The sequence below is a fragment of the Cetorhinus maximus genome, chromosome 26 (assembly GCF_964194155.1).
Source record: "Cetorhinus maximus chromosome 26, sCetMax3.hap1.1, whole genome shotgun sequence".
NCBI classification, from domain to species: Eukaryota; Metazoa; Chordata; class Chondrichthyes; order Lamniformes; family Cetorhinidae; genus Cetorhinus; species Cetorhinus maximus.
The window spans coordinates 28,668,769-28,694,171 of NC_135904.1; the positions used below are offsets into that span (position 1 = coordinate 28,668,769).

A 25,403-nucleotide genomic window follows, 5' to 3' on the forward strand; every position below is an offset into this window, starting at 1 on the left:
GGGCATGAACATCGAATGCTTGGCTGGTCTGCCAGACAGTCTCCTGATACTGTTAAGAAACACAGAGGAGCCTGGCTCTAACTTGGCAGAGGGCATTTTGTGAAGCTTGCCCCCTGATCCATCTCCTTGTCATCCTGCAGACTTAGAGACACTGACACTGCTGACTCCATCCTGTGGCAGCCTTTGTGTGTGCTGGTCACCTATCACTCAGCCATCCCTGTGAGGTTGAGATAAATGCAGGAACTCACCCAAGACACCTCCAAGGACACTCCACAGTATGTTCAGACAGCTTACAATAGAAAATGTTCCAAATGCTAACATATGCATTCAGGGTGCATAGCCCTTTAAATAACATTACCGCAGGACCCACCTTACTACTTTACACTTCTTTTGTCAAGTGTAAATAATGCAGGCATCGCCTGGACCTGCTTTGTCCATATTTGAGAACAGCCAGTAGGGCTGTGTAGTGTTCAGATTGTGCCAATTCAACATGTGCGGGTGCCCACAGGGCACACCCTTCCCCCCATCCCCACCAATGGCTGCAGTCCCTGATTTTAAATTAATGGAAGCTAAATCCTGGGGTTGTGGACACGAGATTTTCCAACCCTCAGTATCTATGAATGTCAACAACACCTGACCTGGCTGTCAGCATCTCTATGTTTTACCTGACAGATACTTTGAACAAAAACTTGCCCCCTTTAGCTATTCATCCCCTTTAATAATGTATTTAGCTACCAAATATCAGCATGTAGGAAGCAGCTACATGACATGAGTAGCTGTTGTTGAAAGAGTTCTGCCTCGACCTTTGCAACTATATTGAACCCCATTAACTAGCCTGACAATTTAGAGGGGATGTGAGGAAGAACTTTTTCACCCAGAGGGTGGTGGGAATCTGGAACTCACTGCCTGAAAGGGTGGTAGGGGCAGAAACCCTCAAAACATTTAAGAAGTATTTGGATGTGCACTTGCGATGCCGTGGCATACAAGGCTATGGGCCTAGTGCTGGAGAATGGGATTAGAATAGTTAGGTAGTTGTTTGACCAGCGCAGACTCGACGGGCCGAAGGGCCTTTTTCTGTGCTGTAGACCTCTATGACTCTATAACCTCAGAGGCATTTATATTTTCAATGGCCTGTTGCCCAGTATATGCTACTGAAGTATTTAACCAGTTGCTGCTGCTGAGACTGACTCAGAGATTGTTTAGAATCTTAATTGTGAATACAAAAGAACAATGAGACCGAATGAAACTCTAGCATGTATGGTGGGCTTGTCTTCAATGCTGGCTTTTATTCTGTGCCAAAGCCCATGCTAATGATGCGTGGGCCTTGCACAACTGGCTACAACAATCCTGGTAGTGTTATTGCCGGGGTTCACTATTGGCTTTCCCAGCTGTTGGCCTTGGCTGATTCTGGCTACACAAGACTGTTGTAATATTATAATGATATAAGCCCTTGAACTTAATTGCTGTATAAGGCACAAGGTACCAATTGCTCATAAGGGATTGGCTAAACATGTTGTGGGGTCATTTATTAGGACTAGACACATGAAAACAGTTATAAAAAGGCAAAATACTGCAGATGCTGGAAATCTGAAACAAAAACAGAAAATGCTGGAAAAACTCAGCATGTCTGACAGCTTCTATGGAGAGAAAGACAGAGTTAACGTTTCAAGTTCGTATGACTCTTTTTCAGAGCTTTGAACAGTTATGAACTGTTGAGAGCAGTAAACATAGGTATAAAGCTTGAGGACATCAGAACTGTGTGTGTGTGCTCTTCTTAAAGCAAAAGTGAAACTAAGACTGGATCACAGGACACACTTCCCTTCTAGTGATGTCATGCTGCTATCCCTTAAAGGCATATTACAACAAAGATTTGTGGATCATTAGCTGTCAGCCCTAGCTCCGATCTTAGCGCAATACTGAAAGCTGTTAATGGTCCTGAGGGCAGCAAATCACTCAGATCCTCCAGAATTTACAATGCGACTGCTAGTTTCACTTTATTTAATTGCAATCTACACATTGGAGGGAAAGCAAAGAACCTGCTAAAGGAATGGGGTTGAACTAGATAGTGAAGAAGTTGAATGTGTTCTGGGAGTGAAAAGTAAGCTTAACATTCACCAGCTTTGCCATTGCCGAACAGGAATTGTCAAAAATTGTGATGAGAAAATTAAAACCGAAAATGGCAATGTAGCACTCGCTCTGTACTGCGTACTCTGTATTGTGGCAAAGTCTTGGCTTGAGTACATGTTTAAGGCCTGCAATGGTGCTTGAACCTGAAACCATCTAACCGAGTGGCAAGGATACTATCACTGTACCAGGGAGATGCTTGGTGTTGAATTATCCCAGTCCTGTGGGGATGGGGTGAAGGTAGGGGCAGGTGCCAAGGAAATAGGGAGTAGCCATGTTGGGTCAGCTACCCAACACATTCCCGCCCCTGGGGTACTTTCCTAGGGCGAGCTACGAACCGGGTCAGCTGCCTGCTCCACAGAGGTGGGCAGCCAATTAAGACCCTATTTAGAGGCCATTTTGCACCAGCATTGGTATTCACTCAAATTCAGCAGTCCCCCAGCTCCACCAGAGGCCACCAGCTCTATGGAGGGGTCCTCCCAGTGGTAAGCCAGGGCCACTGGGGCCATTGGGGCCAAAGCTCCACGCCCCAATGAAAGAGCCATGGGGATGAAACATTGAGACTTCTTCTGTCAATGCTCCTGCAGAGGACTCTCCTCCTCCACCCTAATGGCCCCACTGACTTCGGGCCTCTTCATTTGATTACTTCACTGCAGACCACTGAGGGAACCTTCATGTTGAGATGCTTTTGTGCTTACCTGCCTGCCCCAGCAGTGTCCACCTGTCCTAGTGGGGCCTGACATTGCTCTGATTGGACCCTCAGCCCCGGGAGCCAATTAGGAGGCTGATTGCACTGAAGACATGGATGGGCTCGGGAAATATATATGGAACCAATGTCAGGTCCTGGTTCTCACTGAAAAATTCAGCCCTTCAGATAGAGTGATCAATATCTGGAATGGTCCCTAGGTAAAAACACGCTCAAAGATCAGTGAAGAGACAGCCAGACACTGTGTTTGGGACGTAGATTGCTGCAGAAGTGTGAGCTAGATGGGCTGAATGTCTTCTCTGATCTGTTTATACCCCTTCATAGCCTGCCCTGCCCACATCATTGTAACCTCCTCCAGGCCTAACACATTCCACCCCCGCCAAACACTCTGACTCTGACCTCGCCCCACCATTGGCAACTTGCCTTCCAGCCCCATGCTCTGGAATTCCCACCGTAAACCTGCCCACCTCATCCTTCTCATTTAAAACCATCTTGAAAACTCACCTGTTTGACTCCCCGCATCCCTGCCCTCCTAACCCCATATCTCCTTCTCTGTCTCAGCAACCATTTTTTAAACACCTCTGTGAAATGGTTTAGTAGGTTTTTCTATGCTTAAAGGTGCTATGCAAATGTCAGCTGTTGCTGTTATCTTTGCAATGAAAAGATTTGGCAGAAATATTTTAATATTTATTAGGATACTTTAACTATGATGAATACTTTCTGTTTCAATCCTTTTACAGGATGTTCAGTGCCAGTCAAAGTTGAGTGAATTATTCAGGGCATGCAAATGTAATTCAGGCTTAATTTTAAAGCTGTACATTCTGTCCTTATTTTTAATGCAATTCATTGATTTTATTTAGATTTAAGTAGCATAACTTACAGCAATTTGCTAGACTTGGTCTCACTGCGATACAGGCTGAGGCGCTGAGAGATGCCAAACAAAGACACCCAGCAGCTCTGACAAAATGTGGTAATTACAGTACGACATGTTTACATAGGCAGTTTCCATTATAAATGTGACCATTGAAATTTATAATAGGAAAAGCTGACACAAAAGTGCAACAGAAAGAATGGAAAGTACAGTTTGATAGATACCAAAGGTGCATAGATTGGAATACCGGTAAGTTTCACTACTGCACTATTTCTAATTTTAAAGTGTGCTGCCGTCATTCTAATGCCTTTGCTGGTTTCAAATTGCAGTTAATCCCAGTGCTCAGGAAGCAGAAGAACTGCAGGAAGATGGGCTGAAATGTCTCAACAATTTGGCAGCTGCCCAACTGAAGTTGGACCTCCGTGAAGAGGTGATTGCTTCCAGTAATGCTGTCCTGCAATTGGACCCCAATAATGTGAAAGCTTTATTCAGGAAAGGAAAAGTTGAGTATTCCATAACCCCAACCAATAGCTTGAATTTGCACTGTGCGAGTTTCACCATTTGTACAAAGGTCTTTTGTCCCCTCATCTAACGGAAATGTTAGCCAATTTATTTTAAATCAACTTCCTTCCACTGGACATAGAATGGTTACAGCAGAGAAGGAGGCTATTCAGCCCATTGCGTCCATCACAGTTATCTGTAAGTTCGGCTCAGCTAGTCCCACTACCCCACCTTTTCTCCATAGCCCTGACAATAAAAGGAAAAGAGGAACCTCTTACCAACACATTAACCGTTCGTACACTAATATTCACCCAGTCTTACTTCAAGGCCTTAGCAAGAGTTAAAAATGAAATCAATGTTTGAGAAAATAAAAAGAATTGAGAATCACTTCAGGTTTAGAGGCACCTACAAAACCCCATCTGAACTAATGGGGAGTCATCCTGTGGAGATATCATGCCACACAAGTTTAATTGATTCCCTTTACCCTGTAAAGTCATTTCAAACACTACCCCCAGGAAGGACAACTAAATGGGAAGTTTCTTTTGACCACTTAAATGTTTCACGCCCGGGAATCAATCGGGTCAGCCATTGACCCTGTTTAATGATCTGTTGCCAAACTGAAAGATGGTGAAGTAGAAATCAGATTTTGCTGCTGCCGTTTCACTGGTGTAAAATGGGCATAACAAAGTCCTGTTTCAACCATTAGCATCCTGCATCCCAAGGACGCCTGAAAAATGTTTGGCCCGAAATTGGTTGAGCCATTTTTCAGCAGTCCTTAGCAGTGACCATGAGTAGGTGTTAAGTTCGATAAAAATGTAAATAAGGGGTTTAATACCTGTTTTAGGCCCCATTCACAAAAGCTGGCATTGGGCCTACCCTGCTCAGGCAACTTCAATGGCCTCTATGGCTTAAGTACCATCCGCCAACTGAAGATACATTTCAAAGTAAAAAAATTTGTCCCATTGTTTCTGTCATGTCCCCTGACACCAACCCGCGCTCCCCCCCTCCCCCCGCCAACCCCACCCCCCACCCAACCGCTCCAGCCCCACCCAACCACTCCAGCCCCAGCCACCCCTGACCTTCCGGAAGGCAGGTGGCCTTGGAATTTGTGCTTCAATAGAGAGTGAGCTGCCTCTGGAAGCTCCACAGATTATTTAGATGAGGCCTGAGGCCCAATATCAGGCCAGCCTCAAGATTCCTGGTTTGCACACTTGATTGTGTGCATTACATGGTTATCAAATTATTGATATGATGATGAAAAGGTTGCTGCATGAAACTTTATGCTTGAGTTTTAAAAACCTTTTCAATTCTCTCTCAAAGATCTGGCCACTTTTACAAATGTCGGGGCCGCAAATTTTTAGGGTTGAGATTGACAACTTTGCAAGATGTTAAGAGCAACAGTGTTAAATGGGAAGGATGTCTGCTAGGCTTTTTAATGGGGGTGCCATCATGAAAAACAAATGAATGAATCTTCTTTTTTTATTTTGCTTTGTTTCCCAAACACACAATGTGCTTGAATGATCTGATTACACTGTCCCTGATCAGCATTGTAACAAAGTGATCCATGTCACCTCTCCCCATCTCAAAATAGTCATGAAGGGAAAGGAGTGGGCCAGATGCTAAATTTCCTTGCTTCTAATAGAAAACTAATCCCAATTTAAAAGCCTTCCACATATGCATGCTGTACTCATCGTTTTGTCTGCATATGAGAAAGCGAGTATATTTATATTTTTATATGTTTACCTCAATTTCCTTCCAGCCCCAGTTAGCCTGTTCTACCTAAAATTTGCACTCCAAAGGTGTAAAATCCTCTTGGCTTTAAGCGCAGAATGCTTAAAAACTGAATGTTAATAATCAACTCGCCTTGGGTTAATGATATTATTGAGCACAGTGTTTTCCAGGATCAATAGCCGAGAATCTTGCTGCACCCTAAATACAGTTGCACACTTGCCCCAAATACAAGGAGCTCTCTGACCCTCCCAGAGAACACATTGAAGGATGTTGGATTCTGACAGGTACCTCCAACACGTTTCTCTGAAATCCTTGCACAACACAACTGGGTCAATGCAATGTGCCTTGTCTTCAAACTTAAATTGGAAAGGACAGATGCTCCTGCCCTATAAAGTGCACATTAGCCTACATATTAACCATTCATAATTCTCTGTTGCCTGGAGCCCAGTTGCCATGTGGATTTGCTGCCAGAGTACATCAGTTTAGAATGACATATGGTTGGGAGGCAGATTGCAGCTTATTGAGCTGTTTATCCCTCGATCTCGGTTTCTTATCTTTCACTTATACGAGAGCTAGGACAAATTGATTTGATTTTGATGAGTTACTTTTCTTCTGTGTTAATCAGAAACAGATGCTGTCTTGGATGCCAGCTAACTGGATTGACAGTTCTTTAATAATTTACAGATTTGCATCCATAACCATCCGATATTAAAAGGGCACCATCGACCCTGTAAAGTTGTCTGAAGGAACGTTGGAATCCCAATAAGCACAACACACAATGACATTCATCTATGACTTGACATCATTTATTTTGGGGAAAGGCCATAACTTCAAATGCATGTGATGGCAAATCATGATCCACAACAACAGACTTATTCCCAGGAGTGAATGATTATATTTCATTCCCCAAAATGGCACAAGGCTCCCATCCACATTTTCTGATCTGCCGCATTAACTGTGAACATGAATTGATAAGATTAGACAATAATTGTGGACAAGGAAAGCTATTCAGCCCATTGTTTCTTTAATGATTCCAGAGATTTCTCCCCCACCACAGTAACTGGACATTCATTCCCAGTGTTGATCACACCTTGTCTAAAGACTTTCTGATATCAGTCCTAAATTTGCATTTTATTAGTTTACACTTATATTGCCATATCTGATACTTGCAATTCAATATTAAGTTTCTGCACTTGCCTTTTTTGATGTTGTTTACTCTATAGATCATTAGGAACAGTAGTAGCCCATTTAGCTTCTTGGGTCTTTTCCGCAATGCTTATAGATCACGGCTGATCTATATTTCGACCCCATTTACCTGCCTTTGCAACTTGTCACTTATTACCCTTGCTCAACAAAAATCTCTTGCACTCAGGTCTGGATTATCATTCTTGAGGCGGGTAGCGGGATTTGGGAAAATTCCCGGCTCTGCTCGCCAGCCTCAGGAGAAAGCGCCTGCAAAGGCGGGGTCTTCATTGCCAGGCGGCGGGCGCAAGCTGGAGTTGGGCCAGTCAACCGGGGAAATGGTTTGGAGGCAGCAACAGGGGCTGCTGGGTACGGAGGCGGGCTGTTTAAAAGGCCTGCCTGTCCCAGTTAAAAATAAAAATAAAAGGCCCTCACCCCTCGCACCCCCAAACACTTCCCATGCCCCATCCATGCTCCTCATGCACCCACCCAGCCCCTACTGTCACTCATGCCCCCAATGCCAAGCTTTGCCCTTCCACCCCCCATGGACCCTCATGCCTCCTAGGTTGAGCTATGGCACTTATATGCCCATTGACCCTTTATACACTGTCTAGGACCAGTGAACCCTGTAGTGGCAGTAGGGTGTGTTAAAAAAAAGCTTTAAATAAAGTCATTCATTCATAACTTTCTCCTATTTTGAAAAAATAGTCATTTCACAACAGGCTAATACAAGTGTCAATTAGAGTATTAATAATAAAAACCACAGACTGTTGAAATATTGTGGAATTGACAGCAGAGATCAGAGGGCCTGAGTTGTCAATAAAACAATGCTTTTTCTGGGGCTTAGCTGTTTCAACATGCATAATGGTTGCCTGTGCTCCCAGCCAAGCGTACATAATGAAGGAGCCCAGACAATGATTACTCTTGTTGAAACGACTGCACCCCAGAGGAAACATTGCTTGATTGACAGCTCGGGCACTCTGATCTGAGCTATCAATTTCACAATGTTTGTTTACACAATGTTAAGTGGTTTCAAGGGTTTGTGGATTTTGTTATTGATATTTTAAAGGCTCTGGATGATTGACACTTTTATTGATTTGTAGTGAAATGACTTATTTTCAACATGGAAAAAGCTATGAATAAATTACTTTTTTTAAAGCTTTTTTTTACACATCTTAGTGTCACTACAGGGTTCATTGGTTCTGGACAGTGTATAGTGGGTCAATGGGCATGGAAGTGCCATAGCTTGGCATAGGGGCATGAGGGGCCATGTGGGGTGGGTGGAAGAACAGAGCTTGGCATAGGGGATTTGAGGAGGACCTTTTGAATTTATCTTTTAAAAAGCTCGGTCATGCAGACTAGGGCCCAGGGCACCCCTGAGGGGCCGTGAACCACAACTCTTTAAAAACCTGGCCTGACTCCGTGAAAACTGCGGAGGAGTAGGAGATACCTATCTCCACAATGGGGCCAGCCAGGTTGGGTTTTGGAGAGGTACCAGCCCACACCCTTTAAAGGCACTCCCGAAAATCAGGCAGCCCAGGAACGGGGTAAGGAATCCCGGAATCAGGACTCGCTCGCCATTTTTAAAGGGCTCCTGAGTCACCCCCCAACTCAGTGAAAACTCAGGCCTCAGTCTCAGTCCATCTCCAGCATCCACAGAATTTTTTGGGGGAGAGACTTCCAATGCTCTTTGTGCGAAGAAGTGCTCTCTCATTTCATTCAGGAATAGTTTTACCCTAACTTTGAGATTGAAATGGATTCCTCAATCAGAGGAACATTCCATAACCACACAACCCACTGGTGGAAAAATACTTCCCTTGTTTCCTATCCTAAATTTTTTATGTTTCATCTTCCATCTATTCCTTAGTCACTAGAAGCAGAGTCAATCCATGCTGTCCCATCACTCTGTAATCTTAAACACCTCTCTGTCAGATCACTCCATAACCTGCCCCCTCCCCGTTCAAACAAAAACAGCCCAAATTTGTCATGTCTTTCTTCATATCTGTATTTCCTCATACCAGGAAGCATCTTAGTGAATTTGTGTTTAGATTATCTAAAGCCACAACATCCTTCCTATTGCGTGGATTCCAATACCACAATACTCCAACTGTCATCTTATCGAGGATTTACATAGATTCACCACACAGCTCAAATTTTATATTCTGTACTGCCAAAAGTCCCATTAGCTGTTTTATAGCCTCAACCTTTTGAGGTGCTTTTTTTAATATTTTGCAAAGCTGACCGTCAAATCCCTCTGCTCCTCCACATCAAACAACCTGACACACTCAATGTATAATAACTTCTCCTTTTATGTTTTTAGTCAAAATGTAGCACCTCACACTTAGTGACATTGAAGTCCTTCCTGTCTCATTTTGCCAATTCCATTATCTTATTAGTGATTAGCGGTCACTTTCGTTCTCAGCATTTTTTACTAGGTCTCCTTATCTTGGTATCAGCTATGAACATGGAGATGTCTCCCCCCTAACACTCCATTGATGTGTTCAGTGAGCAGCAATAGTGCTGATGTGGAACCCTGTAAGTCGTCACTCCCAATGTGCAGCCACTCCAAGAGCTGCCCTTCAACTCTTACTCTCTGCTGCCGCTCTCCTGACAGTGTTAAAGCAATTTACCAGCCTTGCCTAATTTCAAACCCCTTAATTTTCTCAAGTTGTCTCCTGTGGGGTATTTTATCATCCAAAGCATTCCCCACATCCACCTGAACTGTTAATTCTTCACAAAGAACTCCATTAACTCAGTCAAACGTAGTCTTCCTTTCTGTAATCCGCGTTGGCTGCTTTTTCTGTAATGATTTTCTCTTTCTCTAGATATTCAGTAAATGTATCTTTAATGGAGATTTCAATTCTTCTCCCAGCACTTTTAGCCCCAGGTTCGTAACTCCCTCGGTTAGCTCTGCCTTTCTTTTTGAACACAGGTGTTGTATTGTCCGAAGCAGCTAACGAGAGAGAGAGAGTGGACGCGGCTCTGCACAAACCTCACCCACTTAAATACACTCAATGTACAGTCTGTGCAGCAAATCCAATCAGCCAGCATATCAAATGCACCAAGCCCTGTGGTGATGGGGAAGTGGTGATGGGGACAGGTAGAGGATGCTCCAGGCAGTCTTCACTCGTACCCCTGCATGCAGGTAGCCTCAGGGTGATGGTTGCTCTCCACAGATCGGGGCAGATGTGACAGGTGACAGAACAGACTTTTGTAGGCACAGCACAGCATAGCTTTCCCCAATCCGGGAAAGTTGAGGGGGGTGGGGTGACAAAGGAATCCTAAACACAGTTTGCCCTCCCTGCACCAGCTCACCACTCCTAGCTGGTCACCATTCACTCTGGTCAGAATATAAAGGAAACTCAAACTCAAAGGCTACCTAACTAAGCTAACCATTGGATGACACTCGACTATTTGAATATCAGAACACTTCTAGACAATAATACAAGACCCAGAGCATAGAACAGCCCTCATAACCATTCATTACATTCTCCACTCCCCAGTCTTCCAGTACACATCTACACTCAGTAATAAGGAACGCGGTTAGGGTCTCAGCTATTGCTTTGCCATTTCCCTCAGAATGCTTGAATATATCCCATCAGGTCCTGCCATTGTTTCCTCTTTAGTTTAAACACTTCCTGTATTAAGCATAACTAATCTTAACAATCTGGGATGGGGGTGAGGAGAAAAGAGGATTGTGATGATTTGCTTCACAGTTTGAACTGGTTCCCCTCGATACACAGGCAGTGAACCAAAGAGAAACACAAACTGACTGGAACAGTCAATGACCTTTAGCTCACCCAGGATTATAATCAATGTTGAGTTGTACATCATTGTGGCTCTAAAAGTCCCCTGAAGCCATTGTAAATGACTTTTTAAATTAAATTTCCACACACACTTAACCAGGCAAACTACAATGCAGTCTACCTATCAAAAAAAAAAGTCGCAGAAACAGTCCTATTTACTTCTGGTTTGTCAAGATGATTCATTCTGTTTTTCCAATTCGGCTGCAGTTGTTATCTGAACAGGGTGACTATGAGGAAGCTATGGAGACACTCAAGAGAGCGTTGAAACTTGAACCCAGCACTAAGGTAAATAAATGCATTAAACCTCAGTTTAACCTTTTACGCACATACAGAAGGAAATGAGTATGTGCCTTCAAAGAGGATTACAGATGGCATATTTCAGGGTACAGCTCTAATGCAAACAGAGGATGCAGAACAGGGATTGTGAATGTGTATTTGCACAATCATATTTAATTACGTCAAGGCTGCCTTTTACTCTGGGTAATGATGCGTCTTTGCTATTCATTGGACCAAATCCTCTTGTGTCTGAAGTAACTCATAAAAATCATTTGACTATCTTGGCTTGAATATTTAATCTGTACCACAACATTGCTGAAAGAAATCTGCACTGCGCTGTGAACTTTGAGTAGTGCACACCCTTTTCACTTTGCAAAAACGCATCTTCACCTCTCATTCAGAATCGGCAACTACATCTCAATTAATGCAGAATGGTACAGACGCAAAGCAGTCTATAAAGGAACTAAAGTGTTCTATTGTTTCTGTTTTGGTGCACCCCAGGGTTCTTAAACCAAGAGAATTACTTGGACTGCCTGCACTTAAATATAAACAGTCATCCACAGACTTCAAGATTATCCACAGGTCAAATTACTGAGCACTTTAATATACTCAGAGACTTGTTGCTAAAATACACATTGGAACAAGTAGAGCTTTAAAAAAAAAACAGACATGAAACATTAATCTATTATTCTACATTCATTTTGGATCATTGTTGAAAATATTGTGATAGAAGGGGATTATTATCAGACAGGCATTTACCAGACATCTCCAATATTGTGCAAGTCTCTTTAGAACAGTTGACTTCTTTATTCATTCTCTGGCAATTACACGTTAGGCTTATTGTGTTGCTTCTGCAGACTGTCTGGTATCAGTCCTGCTGTGCACTCCAGTCTGGTTCAGGTACTGAGCTCAGACAAAACTCAACGGATCCCCTATTTTAACGTGACCCATCGGGCGGGAATTGGGTGGGTTAAAGTCAGACACCCATTTTACAGCTCAGCCAATTTTTGTCACCACTATACATTACCTCTCATTTGTAAGATCACCATCAGTTATACAATTCCCACCAGTTATTCCACCCATGCAGCACCCTCAGCCCAACTATCTTCAGCTGCTTCATTAATGGCTTCCCCTGCAGCTGCTCTCTGATTATGCACAGCTTTCAGTTCCATTCACAATTCCTTGGCTAATGAAACAGCCTATGCCCACATGCAAGAGGACCTGGATAATATCCAGTCTTGGACTGATGAGTGTCAAGCATCATTCACTCCACACAAGTAAAGTACCAGGCAATGGCCATCTCCAACAAGAGAGTACCTAACTACCTCCCTTGACATTCAACAACATTACCATCAATGAGTTATCCGCCATCAACATCCAGGGGGGGGCGTCTTTGACCCCACTTAATTGGACCAACCACAAAGGCCATGGCGATGAGAGCAGGTCAAAGGCTAGGTATTCTGTGACTGATGGCTCACCTCCTGACTCCCTAAATCCTGCCCACCATCGACAAGGCACAAGTCAGGCGTGTGATAGAATGTACTTTTTTAAAATTCTTTCATGGGATCTGAGTATTGCTGCTAAGGCCAGCATTTGTTGCTCATCCTTACTTGCCATTTAGGAGGTGGTGGGTGAGTTACCTTCTCGAACTGCTGTAGTCCATGTGGTACAGGTACACCCACAGTGCTGTTATGAAGGGAGTTCCAGGATTTTAACCCAGCAACAGTGAGGGAATGGTGATATAGTTCCAAGTCAGGATGGTGTGTGGCTTTATGAGGAGCTTAGTGTTAGAGGGGTGGTGGCATAATGGTAATGTTACTGGACCAGAGGACCAGCCTAATGCACTGGGGACATGGGTTCAAACCCCACCATGGCAGCTGAAGGCATTTAAATTCAATTGTTTAATTAAATCTGGAATCAAAATTTAGTCTGAGCAACGGTGAACCATAAACGATCAGATTGTCGTAAAGACCCATCTGAAATCTGCCATTCTTACCCTGGCCTACATGTGACTCCTAACTGCCCTCTGAAATGGCTGAGCAAGCTATTCAATTGTACCCATACTACTCTCCACTTGCCTGTATGGGTGCAGCTCCAACAACACTCAAGAAGCTCAACAGCATCCGGGACTAAGCAGCCCGCTTAGTCAGTACTTCACCCACAAGCCTAAAAATCCACCCCTTACGCCACTGGTTATCATGTCTGCAGTGTGTACCACCTAAAGTCTGTGTTGTAGCAACTTGCCAAGGCTTCTCCGGCAGCAGCTCCCAAACCCGCAACCTTTACTGCCTAGATGGCCAAAGGAAGCAAATGCATAGCAACGTAATCACCTCCAAGTGATTGCCTTTCGTATCATGCCACCTTCTCACAAGTGAATAGGGACGGGCAATGAATGTGAGTTTGCCAACAACCCACATATACCAAGGATCGAATAGAGAAAATACTGGCCCTTGCTTTCGGAAGAGCCTATGAGGATTCTCTTACTATACACAGGTCCTTGGGCTCATGCCTGTTGAATTTGCTCTGTGCCCCTCTCTCTATCACTGTCACCTTAAAAATAGCAGATGGGATGTTTTTCCCTGTGGCTAATATCCCCAATCTGCAACGAAGCATCACCAGCGTCTACAATCCTGCATTATGCAGTGTTGTCACCATGTCTTTACACTGGGCTTCAGGCACCGCAGAACCCTGAAGGCTTGGCTCCGTAACAAATAATTGCACAATGCCCCTTGCAGATAGTGTGCAGTTTATGCCAAAGATGACAACTTATTATCTGCACGAGATGAATGCTTGAAACGTGGTGATGAAAGTTCATAGCAAAGAGGGACCAGAAATAGAGCCAAAAACCCAGGTGAATTATTTAAAGGAAAAGTAAATTCTGTAAACAGCACTGTGGAATTTCAAACATCAGGCTGCATGTCTCTTAAAGTTACATAATATCCAGAGGATAACAGATAGCACATAACACTCTGAATTATAAAGGCAGCAATGTGCTCTTAGCTTAAATGGCTTCCATTAACCACAGACCTCACATTCAAATGGATGTCAACAACGAGGATCCTAAGACCGAATCTTTACCCAAAGCTCACTATATCCTTTGTTATGAATGTGTTTAGAAATTTTTTCTTCTAATATACATTTTGACCTTTGCAGTCTGTGTTTCTGCAGCTATGGCAACAGAAGATGGGTAAACTTTTAATAGTCCAAGCACGAATTGGTTGTAAAAATCAGTGTCTCTCTCAGTAAAAATCACAGCGTCTCTCGCTGTAAAAATCACAAATCTCGGATTAGATTTCAAGCACGGCTTGTCCTGTGACACTGGACTTGCATTATTACCAAGTTATTTTTGGTGGTGAATCATGCATGTATCAGGGTAATAAAACATGAGATAGTCACATCTTTACCATATCTTTCTCAAAGGTGAAGATAGCAGTTTTTCATACCCACATTTTGTACCATGTTTAATTGCATTTAGACATCCAAAGCATGAGCTACAGCCCTGAAATGGATTGCTAGAAACATTTGTGCTATGAAAGTTTCAGTAAATTGCCATGGCATGTTGCTGAGTAGGTTAAACTGGGGATTAAGAAAGAACTTGCATAGTCATAGCACCTTTCACATCCTCAGGAGATTCCAAAGTTTTTTTTACAGCCAATGAAGTACTTTTGAAGTGCAGTTACTGTTGTGAAGTAGGAAACACAGCAGGCAAGTTGTGCATAGCAAGATCCCACAAACAGCAGTGTTACAATGACCAGACCATTTGTTTTTTGCTACATTAGTTGAGGGATAAATTTTGGCCAGCACACCAGACAAACCTCTCCTACCCTTCTTTGAAAAAGTGCCGTGGGATTTTTTTACATTCCCCTGAGACGGAAAATAGGGCCTCGGTTTAATGTCTCATCAGATGTTACCCTGGACACACTCTAGTTCCTATAGAGTGCGACTTGAACCCACAACTGTCCAAAGCAGAGAACAAGCACGCTACCCACTCAGCAAGAACTGACAGCCAATAGGGGGACGGTGATCAAGTTCTTAAAAGAGAGGAAAATTGATTTGAGGCAGGGAGATGGAAATTGAAACAGCCAAACTTAACTTCACAGATGCTAACTAGAGCAGCTGAAGAGTGAAACACTCTTTTTACCAATCTACTGTAAGTACTTAGTGTCAGCGATTGGGCTGCCTCTGACAACCAGAGCACCAACCTAGAAATATTAGCAAAGGCTGCCCTCTGCTGCAGATTTTAGAAACTGCATTTCTGCAAGTCACCGTCTGAACCACAGAGTTTGTATTTAGACCTTGCATTGTCGGAAGTTAGTTTGAAGCAAGAAATTTGTATTGCCAAATATTACCAGCTACTACCCAATCAACATGTTCGCAATAATAAACGTTGCTCCTAATCTCTTTTATTTTACCAAAGATATTTATTCCAGGCATTTTCCATTAAACGTAATATTGAATAATCATAGGAACATTAAGAAATAAAATCTTGCATTCATATAGCGCTTTTCATGACCACAAGACGTCTCAGAGCACTTTTGAATTAGAGTCACTGTTGTATTGGAGTAGACCATTCAGCCCTTCAGTCTTGCTCCATTATTCAATTGTTCATGGTTGATTTGTGCCCCATTTTCCTATTTTAACTCCAAATGCCTTGATAGCATTGATGGTAGAATCTGCATAGTGAAACGTTTAGATGACAAGTATGTGCATGTATCTGTTCCAAACTGTTAGCATGAACATTAAATGTTTGAAAAGATAATTTAACAAAGTTCCCATGAGCATTAAGAAAGTGCTGGTAAATGTGGTAATATCACTTCGTGACACCAGGATAAAGTGCAGAGTTAAGAACATAAATTATCACCACATTCCAGGTAATGAAATAAGTGAACAATGTGTATTTTTATTTTCTCATCCTCGTCCTTTATTCTTTCATGGGATGTGGGCGTCATTGACAAGTCCAGCATTTGTTGCCCGTCCCTAATTGCCCTTGAACCGAGTGCATGGCTTGGAAGGGGGAGATGCAAATGGTGCCAAACACTGGGGCCCAGGATCTTGGCGGGATGGGGGGGGGGTCTGGGAGCTGGAGGGGCCCGGGGCCAGGCTTGGCATTTCAAACAGTTTCTCGTTGTCCACACTGAGCAGCCAGAGCTGCAGATCTGAAAGACCTGAATTTTAAAAAAGGATCTGTCAGGCTCAGAGTTCTGATATTTTTTTAGCCGGTCTGTCAGCGTCACGTCAATTTCACTAGTTTTGCTGCTGCTGCTTCCGACCTTTGGGGCAACTTCGTGGTTCCGATTTTTTTTTTGTTGGAAAAGCCCACCAGGAAACCACGAACCTGCCCGAGGGTGAGAAGCAGCAGCAGCAACTGAGAGTGTTCCTGCTTGAAAAAGGGGAAGTCAAATCCCTGTAATTTTACAACCACTTGGATGCTGTATGGGGTTGGGGGGGGTGCTAATGTTGGGGAGGTTGGGGGGAAGGTTGGAGAGGGGCTTGGGGGAAGGTTGGGGGGAAATTGGGGATGGTTTGGAGAGAGGTTGGAAGGGAGTTAGGGGAGGTAAGAGGGGGGTTGGAGGGGGGGTTTGGGGGAGGATAGAGGGGGATGTTGGGGGCAGATTAGTTGCAGAGTTGAATTGTTTTTGCAAATGTTGTGATTTCTTTGTAGCCACATCAGTTGATTGCTCTGCGATTAATTATCCTGAGAGAATCAGCATTGGGTCTTGAATTTCACCATTGTTACAGTCACTCTGCCTACAGCAAGTTGGTGTAATGAAGAAAGACAAAACCTGCAATTATACAGAGATAAAAACAAAAAAACTGCGGATGCTGGAAATCCAAAACAAAAACAGAAACAGAAATACCTGGAAAAACTCAGCAGGTCTGGCAGCATCGGCGGAGAAGAGCACAGTTGACGTTTCGAGTCCTCATGACCCTTAGTTCTGTTGAAGGGTCATGAGGGCTCGAAACGTCAACTGTGCTCTTCTCCGCCGATGCTGCCAGACCTGCTGAATTTTTCCAGGTATTTCTGTTTCTGTTTTTGTTCTGCAATTATACAGCACCTTTCTCAATGTCCAAAATCACGTTACAACCAAATAAGTCCTCCTGAGCTGTAGGCAATGTTATCAAATGGCAGAGCAGGTTCGAGGATCCGAATGGCCTACTCCTATTCATATTGTATGTTTGTGTGTCATTCTGGGATGGATGAGATGAGCTGGGCTGGATGGCCTTTGTCATCCACAATTACCTTGTGAACAGAGGGTGGAATCATGGCTGGAGTTCTGTTTATTTTGTTGCTCGTGTAAGTTTACTGTGAGCGGGTTTTGTGGGGTGATATTGCCAGGAACAGGAGTGCGCAATGGACTCATAGTGAATCAGTAACCTGTTTTACATTGCACATGATTCTTAAGAGACTTTTCCATTCAATTCAATCGTGTTCTTTTGTCTACTTACCTATTATCCCACTCTATCTTGGTGCTTTTTATGGAGAGAATAACCCTCCCATCGGGGGGGGAGGGGTTGTGAGGGGCGGGCACAGACCCAATCGGTGGCCCCAATCAGGTCCGCGTCACCATTTTATGTGCGCGGGCCAATTAAGGCCCGCCCAGTGTGACGCATGCCCGGAATTGCTGTGCGCTCCCTGTGCGGGCGGGGGATGGATCCTCTGAGTCGGGAGTGCGGTCTTTCACGCATGCGCACAAAGAGTGCAGAAACCTCCCTGAGGCACAGAGGCCTCAGGGAGATAAGTTTTATGTTTTAAAAATTTTTAATAAAGAGAAAAAAAAGTTTAAGACATGTCCCTTCATGCGACAGTGTCACACGTGCTGGGACATGTCAATGAACTTTAACGAAAACATTTATTTAATTTATAAACCCTTCATCCCGTCCGTGGATGAGGTTCCATGAAAAATGGGTTCCTCGCCTGCCCCCCGCCAACCTTAAGGTTGGACGGGCAGCTTTCTCAATAGGGTTAATTAGTTAATTAATGGCCTTAACAGGCCTTTGACAGTTCGGCTGCGCGCCCGCCGAACTGAAAATCTAAATGACGCGCGGTGACGTTGGGACGAATGCCCGATGTCACCGCGTGTTATTTTACGCCTAGACGAGTATCCTCCCACCCCGCCTCTTACCCAGCTGAAAATTCAGCCCTATGAGTTTTTGAGGTACTGAAATATCCCAATAAAGTTGTGTTGCTCAGTAGATATTGAAAATATATCGTAGCGAGAAGCAGCAATTAGCAGGATCTTCAGACTTGCTGATCACAAAACAGAAACAAATTGTGCACCATTCAACCTTTGCTCTCTGGCCTATTCAAAGTTCAGTTTTACAGAGACACCTGAGGGTTCAGAAACAAAAGAAGCAGTGGGGCCCTCGATTTCTCTCCCTGGCCCTGACCGAGTGGCTTGCTAGGCCATTTCAGAGGGCAGTTAAGAGTCAACCGCATTGCTGTGGGTCTGGAGTCACATGTAGGTCAGGCGGGGTAAGGATGGTAGATTTCCCTCCCTAAAGGAAACTAGGTGGGTTTTTACAACAATCAGTGATAGTTATGGTCACTGAGACTAGCATTATACTTCAGATTTTATTAATTGAATTTAAATTCCACCAGCTGGGCATTAGCCTGGGCCTCTGGATTACTGATAAAAACAAAAAACTGCGGATGCTGGAAATCCAAACCAAAAACAGAAATAGCTGGAGAAACTCAGCAGGTCTGGCAGCATCGGCGGAGAAGAGCAAAGTTGACGTTTCGAGTCCTCATGACCCTTCAACAGAACTAAGTAGAAATAGGAAAGGTAGCAAACGTTCTTCAACCCCACCCCCCAACCCCAACCAGCTTATATTTCACCCCTTTCCTATTTCTACTTAGTTCTGTTGAAGGGTCATGAGGACTCGAAACGTCAACTTTGCTCATCTCCGCCGACGCTGCCAGACCTGCTGAGTTTTTCCAGGTATTTCTGTTTTTGTTTCCTCTGGATTACTGGTTCAGCGACATTACCACTATGCCACCATCTCCTTGGTTCACCCCGTTCTAGCTCCAAAACCTCCCCAAGTCCTACAATCTTCCGAAAACTCTGCTTCCCTCCAATTCTGGCCATTTTCACATACCTGATTTCTGTCACCCACCATTGGTGCAGTGTCTTCAGCTACCTAGACCCTTAGCTATGGAATTCCAACCTTAAATTTCATAGTTATACTAACTCTCCCTCCTCCTTTAAGACACGTCCTCTTTGATCAAGATTTTGGTCGCCTGTCTTAATATGGCTCAATGTCACACTTTGTCTGGTTAGGTTCCTGTGAAATGTTTTGGGACATACAATTATATTAAAGATGCGGCATAAATACAAGTTGTTTCTGTGATCTTACAGTTAGTTTCCTTCTCTTTTTCTCTCTAATTTTATCTATTCTCACAGACTGGCTCCCCCAAGCCTTCATTAACAGCCCCTGAACCAATCCCTCAAAGGGTCAGGGAAGAGTGAATTTGGGATGGCTCTCCTCCCTGTGAGGATGTGTTCGAACTTCACTTAACATGGCTGATCATAAACTGGAACTACTGTTCACCCAATGCTGCAGTGTCACAGGTGGTTGATCCAACACTGACCATAGCTGTCTTTCTTAATGAGCCCAGGAAACAACAACAATATGCATGCATTTATATAGTGCCTTTAATGTAGAAAAACGTCCCAAGGAACTTCACAGGGAGCATTATCAAACAAAATAATTGACACCAAGGCTGAAGGAGGAGAAATTAGGACAGGTGAATAAAGGCTTTGTCTAAGAGGAAGGTTATAAGGAGCAACTTAAAAGAGGAGAGAGGGGTGGAAATGCAGAGTGAATTGCAGAGCACAGGGTCTAGGCAGATGGATGCACAGACAAAAGTGGGGAATGCTAGAGGTCTTGGCGGGGGAGGAGGTGTATGACTTGAGAAGGTTACAGAAATGTGGAAGGAGCGAAGCCATGGAAGGATTTGAATACAAGGACAAGAAATTAAAAACACACGACGTTCACTTATCCTTATTACGTGGGATGGGCTTTCCAGACCAAGGGACAATGTAGGTGAGCAGGCACAATCAGGGATACACACAAGAGCAGAATTGGAGCGTTCTAAAACCAGTTCTGCTGAAGAACCTGCAGAGAATCTAGTTGGTTGTTCCAAGCATCTCACAGGTACAGGTGTGGTGCCTCACCTACCCGAAAACTAGCAATGTCTGAAAAATGCACATTTTTTTGAAGGGCTATGCATGAATTTTAATTATTATTAGATGAGTAACAGCACTGTGGGTGTACCTACGCCACAGGGACTTCAGCAGTTCAAGGAGGTAGCTCACCACCAGCTTCTCAAGGACATTTGGGGATGAACAATAAATGCTGGGCGAGCCAGCGATGCCCACATCCCATAAATGAATAGAAAAAGGTCAAATAACTTACCAGCTTGTTTGGCTACATGCTGCATTGGCAATGGAGTGTGCCGGCTAGTTATCACCTTCCCGCGCCTGTCTTTTCCCGTGGTCTGAATGACCAGTGACCCGACCTGGTCTGAACAGCCTGGTCCGAAAACTGGCAAGGTGGGAAATCTGGGATGGACATGGTCCCGAGGTTGGTGGTTTTGAGACACTGTATCTGTAATAATCTTCATGGAAAGATCCAATGGTTTCTGTCTGTTTCTCTGGTCTCCTTAAAAAAACTGGTGATTTCATTTGTACTTATAATTGAGTAAAATGCACCCAGAGGTACAGCCAATCAATGTTAATAGATTTTTATTCATTCCCAGGCCATTCATGCAGAACTCTCCAAACTAGTTAAGAAAAAGATTGGCCAGACAGGACCCCTGAAGAAAAAAAACATGTGTCAGAAACTTGGGGAGAAGCCAGTAACATTTCTTCCAGCTCCACACAAGTCAGGCCTGGTATGGTTTCTGTCCTCCTGTATGTAACCTAAACAATAATTAGAAGGACAATTTGAAAGATCACTGCAACTCTGCCACTAAACTCCACGTTGTGTTGCAGGCTGTCCCATGGAAGTGGCTTTTTGGAGCTGCGGTGGTGGCCATTGGAAGTGTGGTGACCTCGGTTGTTTTGGCAGCAAGAGGCTAATAAGTACCAGCAAACAGACAAGACCACGCAGAGGCCTCCGCACGAGGTGTATCCAACTCAGATGAGTTTGTCCTGGACACTCCAACGTGTCGATATTTTCTGATGTTGACGCTTTACCCGGGAAGAGGAAAAAGATGGAAAATCTACATTTTAAAATAGCCTCAATGCAGCATTTGCCCAATTAGAGAGTAGGAGGTTTTAAGCAGTTCTGAGCTCAATGCAGAAGCCAATTCAGGAGTTTTGTTTAACAAACTACACTGAAATGTTGTGTTTTATGCAGTGATAATGCAACTAGATAATTCACTGTAAATTCCTATACTGTACTAAACAGAGCCTAATTATTGTAATCATGAATAACACATAGTACAATTCAGATAGGACGCACAATTTAAAAAATACTAAGGCTCAGAATTATCAATGACATCCACTGCACACCTGGCCATTAAATTAAACATTGGAAATAGTTCTGCAAACATATATGACTACTTTGGGAACAAGGACTCTAAATGTATAAATTTGTCACGCACAGGCACAATGGGCTGAATGGCCTCCTCCAAGCGGTAAGATTCCACGATCACGTTCGACTAGAGCAGTTGTTTAAAGCGGTTTGCAAATCTTCTCCTTGACTCAACAAAGAAATTCTAATGCCAGTAATCCTGGGCAATTGTAGTATCTTTTTTTCAGAGTAGGATGGAAGGTTTTGTTGGGGTGTTTCAAGCAGATATTCTACAGCCCTTTTACATCCTTTCATTGTACAAGTAACAGCAAGGTCAAACACTGATACAGTAATTGGCACTCTGCAATTGAAAATTTTGAGTAGATAATTTAATAGTCATTTACCCTGTGACTTTCATCTCATTGCACACTTTAACACATAATGAATGCAAGAAACATTGGAAAATAAATTTCATTTTATCTCATTTATGGCATTGCCATTTTTATCAGGGTATTGAAGATCCGATTTCCATTCATCCAACTGTGCATTTTCTTTTCATTAAATTCGTGAATAGATTTGATTAAAAACTTGATTAACAATAATATACAGTCTTAACACCAGCAGGTTTATTTTGTACAGGATACAGGAACCATTTAGTGGAAAGCCACCACAGTTATTTCAGGAAATACTGGCTTTAGGCACTAAACAGACTATTCCTGCTTCTATCTTTCCTAAGACAGCACCTCTGACAGTGCTGCACTCCCTCAGTACTGCAGATGATGTGCTTAAGTCTCTGGAGGGGATTTGCACTCATGACCTTTTTGACTCCGATGTGAGACTGCTATCACTGAGACAACCTTCTTAGCCCTAAATTCCTGTATCTAGTGTAATTTCTTTAAGTCAAATATCTCACTTAGCTGCGTGCATAGCCGCACAACAACCTGGAAGGTACCACCCAGGATTTGTTCCAAGTTAAATACCGGGAATTGAAATAATTGCACACAAAACTAAACTTTACAAGAAACATTGTTCAAAGTCCTTTGCACTTTGAGGCTCTTTCAGCTTGTCCACATACCTGTCCTCCCCAATCACCATTCTGAGTAACATTTTCATGCCAATAATTATAATGGAAGCTACCTTTGTAAACATTTATAAAGGCAATTCTATAAATGAATGATAATGAAAACAGAAATATTCAGCAAGTCAGGCAGCATCTGTAGAGAGAGAAAGAAACAGAGTTAAGGTCAGTGACCTTTCATCAGAATGGTGCTTCTTTCTCCGTAGACACTGCCTGACCTGCTGAGTATTTCCATCATTTTCTATTTTTATTTTGGATTTCAAACATCTGCAGTCTTTTCCAAATATAAATAGTGCAGCTACAGGCCTTTCACCACTGGTGACACTGTCGTGCCAGTTATCAAGTGAGTTGGCCTGCTATTTTGTTTCCCTTCCTTTCTTAAATTTAAACAATGGTCAGGAGGGTTTCTGTTTTGCTGTACCTGCACATTAACTTACTTTGCTCCTTGTATGAATAGATCATGTCTCTCTGCCCATCAACATTTACGTGTTGTATGCGTTTTAAAAATAATCTGCTTTTCTATTCTTACTACCACACTTTCCCATGTTATACTCCACCTGTCACTTGTTGCTCACTCAACTAACCCGTCTATGTCACTTTGCAGCCTCTGCAGCACACATTCCCACCTAGTTTTGTATCATCAGCGAATTTAGACATGTTACTCTCCATCTCTTTGACACACTCATTAATATCGATTGTAAATAGCTGAGGTCCCAGCAGTGATCCTTGCAGCACCCCACACCAATTACAGCCTGCCAAGTTGAAAATGCACCATTTATTCCTACTCTCTGCTTCCTGACCATTAATCCATGTTTATATGTTACCTCCAACTCTACGAGCCCTCACCTTTGCGTATTAAACTTTTGTTTGGTACATTACTGAATGCCTTTTGGAAATCCAAATGTGCTATATCTGCTGACTCCCCTTTATCTACCCTTTGCATCCCTAAAAGAACTCAATTTTGTCAAACACGATTTCCCTTTCATAAAACCTTGCTCATTTTCTCTGGTGGTACTATTATTTTCTAAGTGCATTGTTAAGATTTTATTAATAATAGATTCCAACATTTTTCCAATGACTGACATCAGGCTAACTGGCCTGTAGTTCCCTGTTTTATCTTTCTCTTCTTTTTTGAATAACAGTGTTACATTTGCTAACTTCCAATCCACTGGGACCAACCTAAAACCCAGGAACTTTTGGAAAATTATAACCAGTGTATACAACAATTGCTGCAACAATCTCCTTTAACACCCTAGCATGAAAGCTTTTAGGTCTTGGGATTTGTCAGCTTTTAGTACCTTAAGTTTTTTTCCATTGCTATTTCTCCACTGATATTAATTATTCTTATTATCCGCTTGTTCACTCTTTATTTCTGATATGTAATTTGTGTCTTTACTGCTATGACAGGCACAAAGTTCTGTTCAATGTTTCTACCGTTTCTTCATTCCCTGCAATAATTTATCCCGTCTCCGAGGGAGCAATGCTTACTTTCCCTACTCTCCTTTTTATATATTTTAAGAACTTTCACAATCTGTTTTAATATTTCTGGCTAGTTTAATCTCATTCTATTTCAACTCTTGGGTCACCCTTTGCTGGTTTCCAAAACACTACAAATCTTCAGGCTCACTATTGCTCTTTGCAGAATTATAAGCCTCGTCCATTAATCTAATACTATCCTTAAGTTCATTAGTAAGCAACAGATGGATCTTTCTTCCTATGTTTTTTAACAAAATTATTTTTGTTGAACATTTTGAATTGTTTATTTAAATGTTTCCCATTGTTGATTTATTGCCATGCCATTTAGTCTATTTACCCAATCAATCTTAGCCAGCTCTCCCCTCTTTACCTATGTAATTTGCTTTATTTAAGTTTAAGAATCTTGTCAAAGCTGTAGTATGTCGCTTTCAAAATTAATATGGAATTCAATTGTATTATGATCATGCTTTTCCCAAAGGCTCTTGTAATATGAGATTACTAATTAAATCTGCCTCATTACACAATATTAGATCTAAAATAGCTTTATATCTTGTTGGTTCCACAACATATTGTTGCAGGTAACTGTCACCAAATCATTCTGCAAACTCATCTCCCAGTTTATCTTTGCCAATTTGATTGGTTCAGTCTATGTGAAGATTAAAGTCCCCCATGATTATTACATTGCTTTTGTTACAAGCTCCAATTATGTCTTGCTTAATGCTCTGTCCAATGGTATAACTACCAATAGTCATTTGGTAGTACAGAACTTGAATATTGCTGAAAAGAGAGACATATCTACGAAGTTTTTCATCTTGCACCCATCAGGACAAACACAAGAATGTCAAATTTCAATGGAACACAACAATTTATACAACAGGAAAAAGAGCGTTGCTTGGTTAGAAAGTTGCTTGAAGTTGATCTGACCCTTGCTATCCCGAATCACCCCTTACTACTTCCTGACCTTCTGAGCCAAGATCCTATCTCATTACTGTCCTTCTGTCATCCTTTACTTTCAGGGATGTACCTCCTCCTCCTGTATGTCTATCTTTTAGAAATGTTGTAAAACCTGTAATATTTCTTTCCCACCCTTGGCCACCTTGTAACCTTGGGCAGGATTTTCCCTGCAGGCTTCAC

The 25,403-nt window shown here is 42.8% G+C and overlaps 1 protein-coding gene across 1 annotated transcript in view; it reads left to right on the forward strand.

Annotated features, from left to right (window-relative positions):
* Positions 1-25,005, forward strand: part of fkbp16 (FKBP prolyl isomerase 16) — a 184,074-nt gene extending 159,069 nt beyond the window's left edge. The window contains exons 5-8 of the mRNA XM_078530410.1: positions 4,031-4,131; positions 11,129-11,206; positions 20,958-21,092; positions 21,193-25,005. Of these exons, the coding sequence (XP_078386536.1) occupies positions 4,031-4,131; positions 11,129-11,206; positions 20,958-21,092; positions 21,193-21,279 (401 nt within the window). The 3' untranslated portion in view covers positions 21,280-25,005. The remainder of the gene's footprint in view (positions 1-4,030; positions 4,132-11,128; positions 11,207-20,957; positions 21,093-21,192) is intronic.
* Positions 25,006-25,403: the final 398 nt, after the last annotated feature.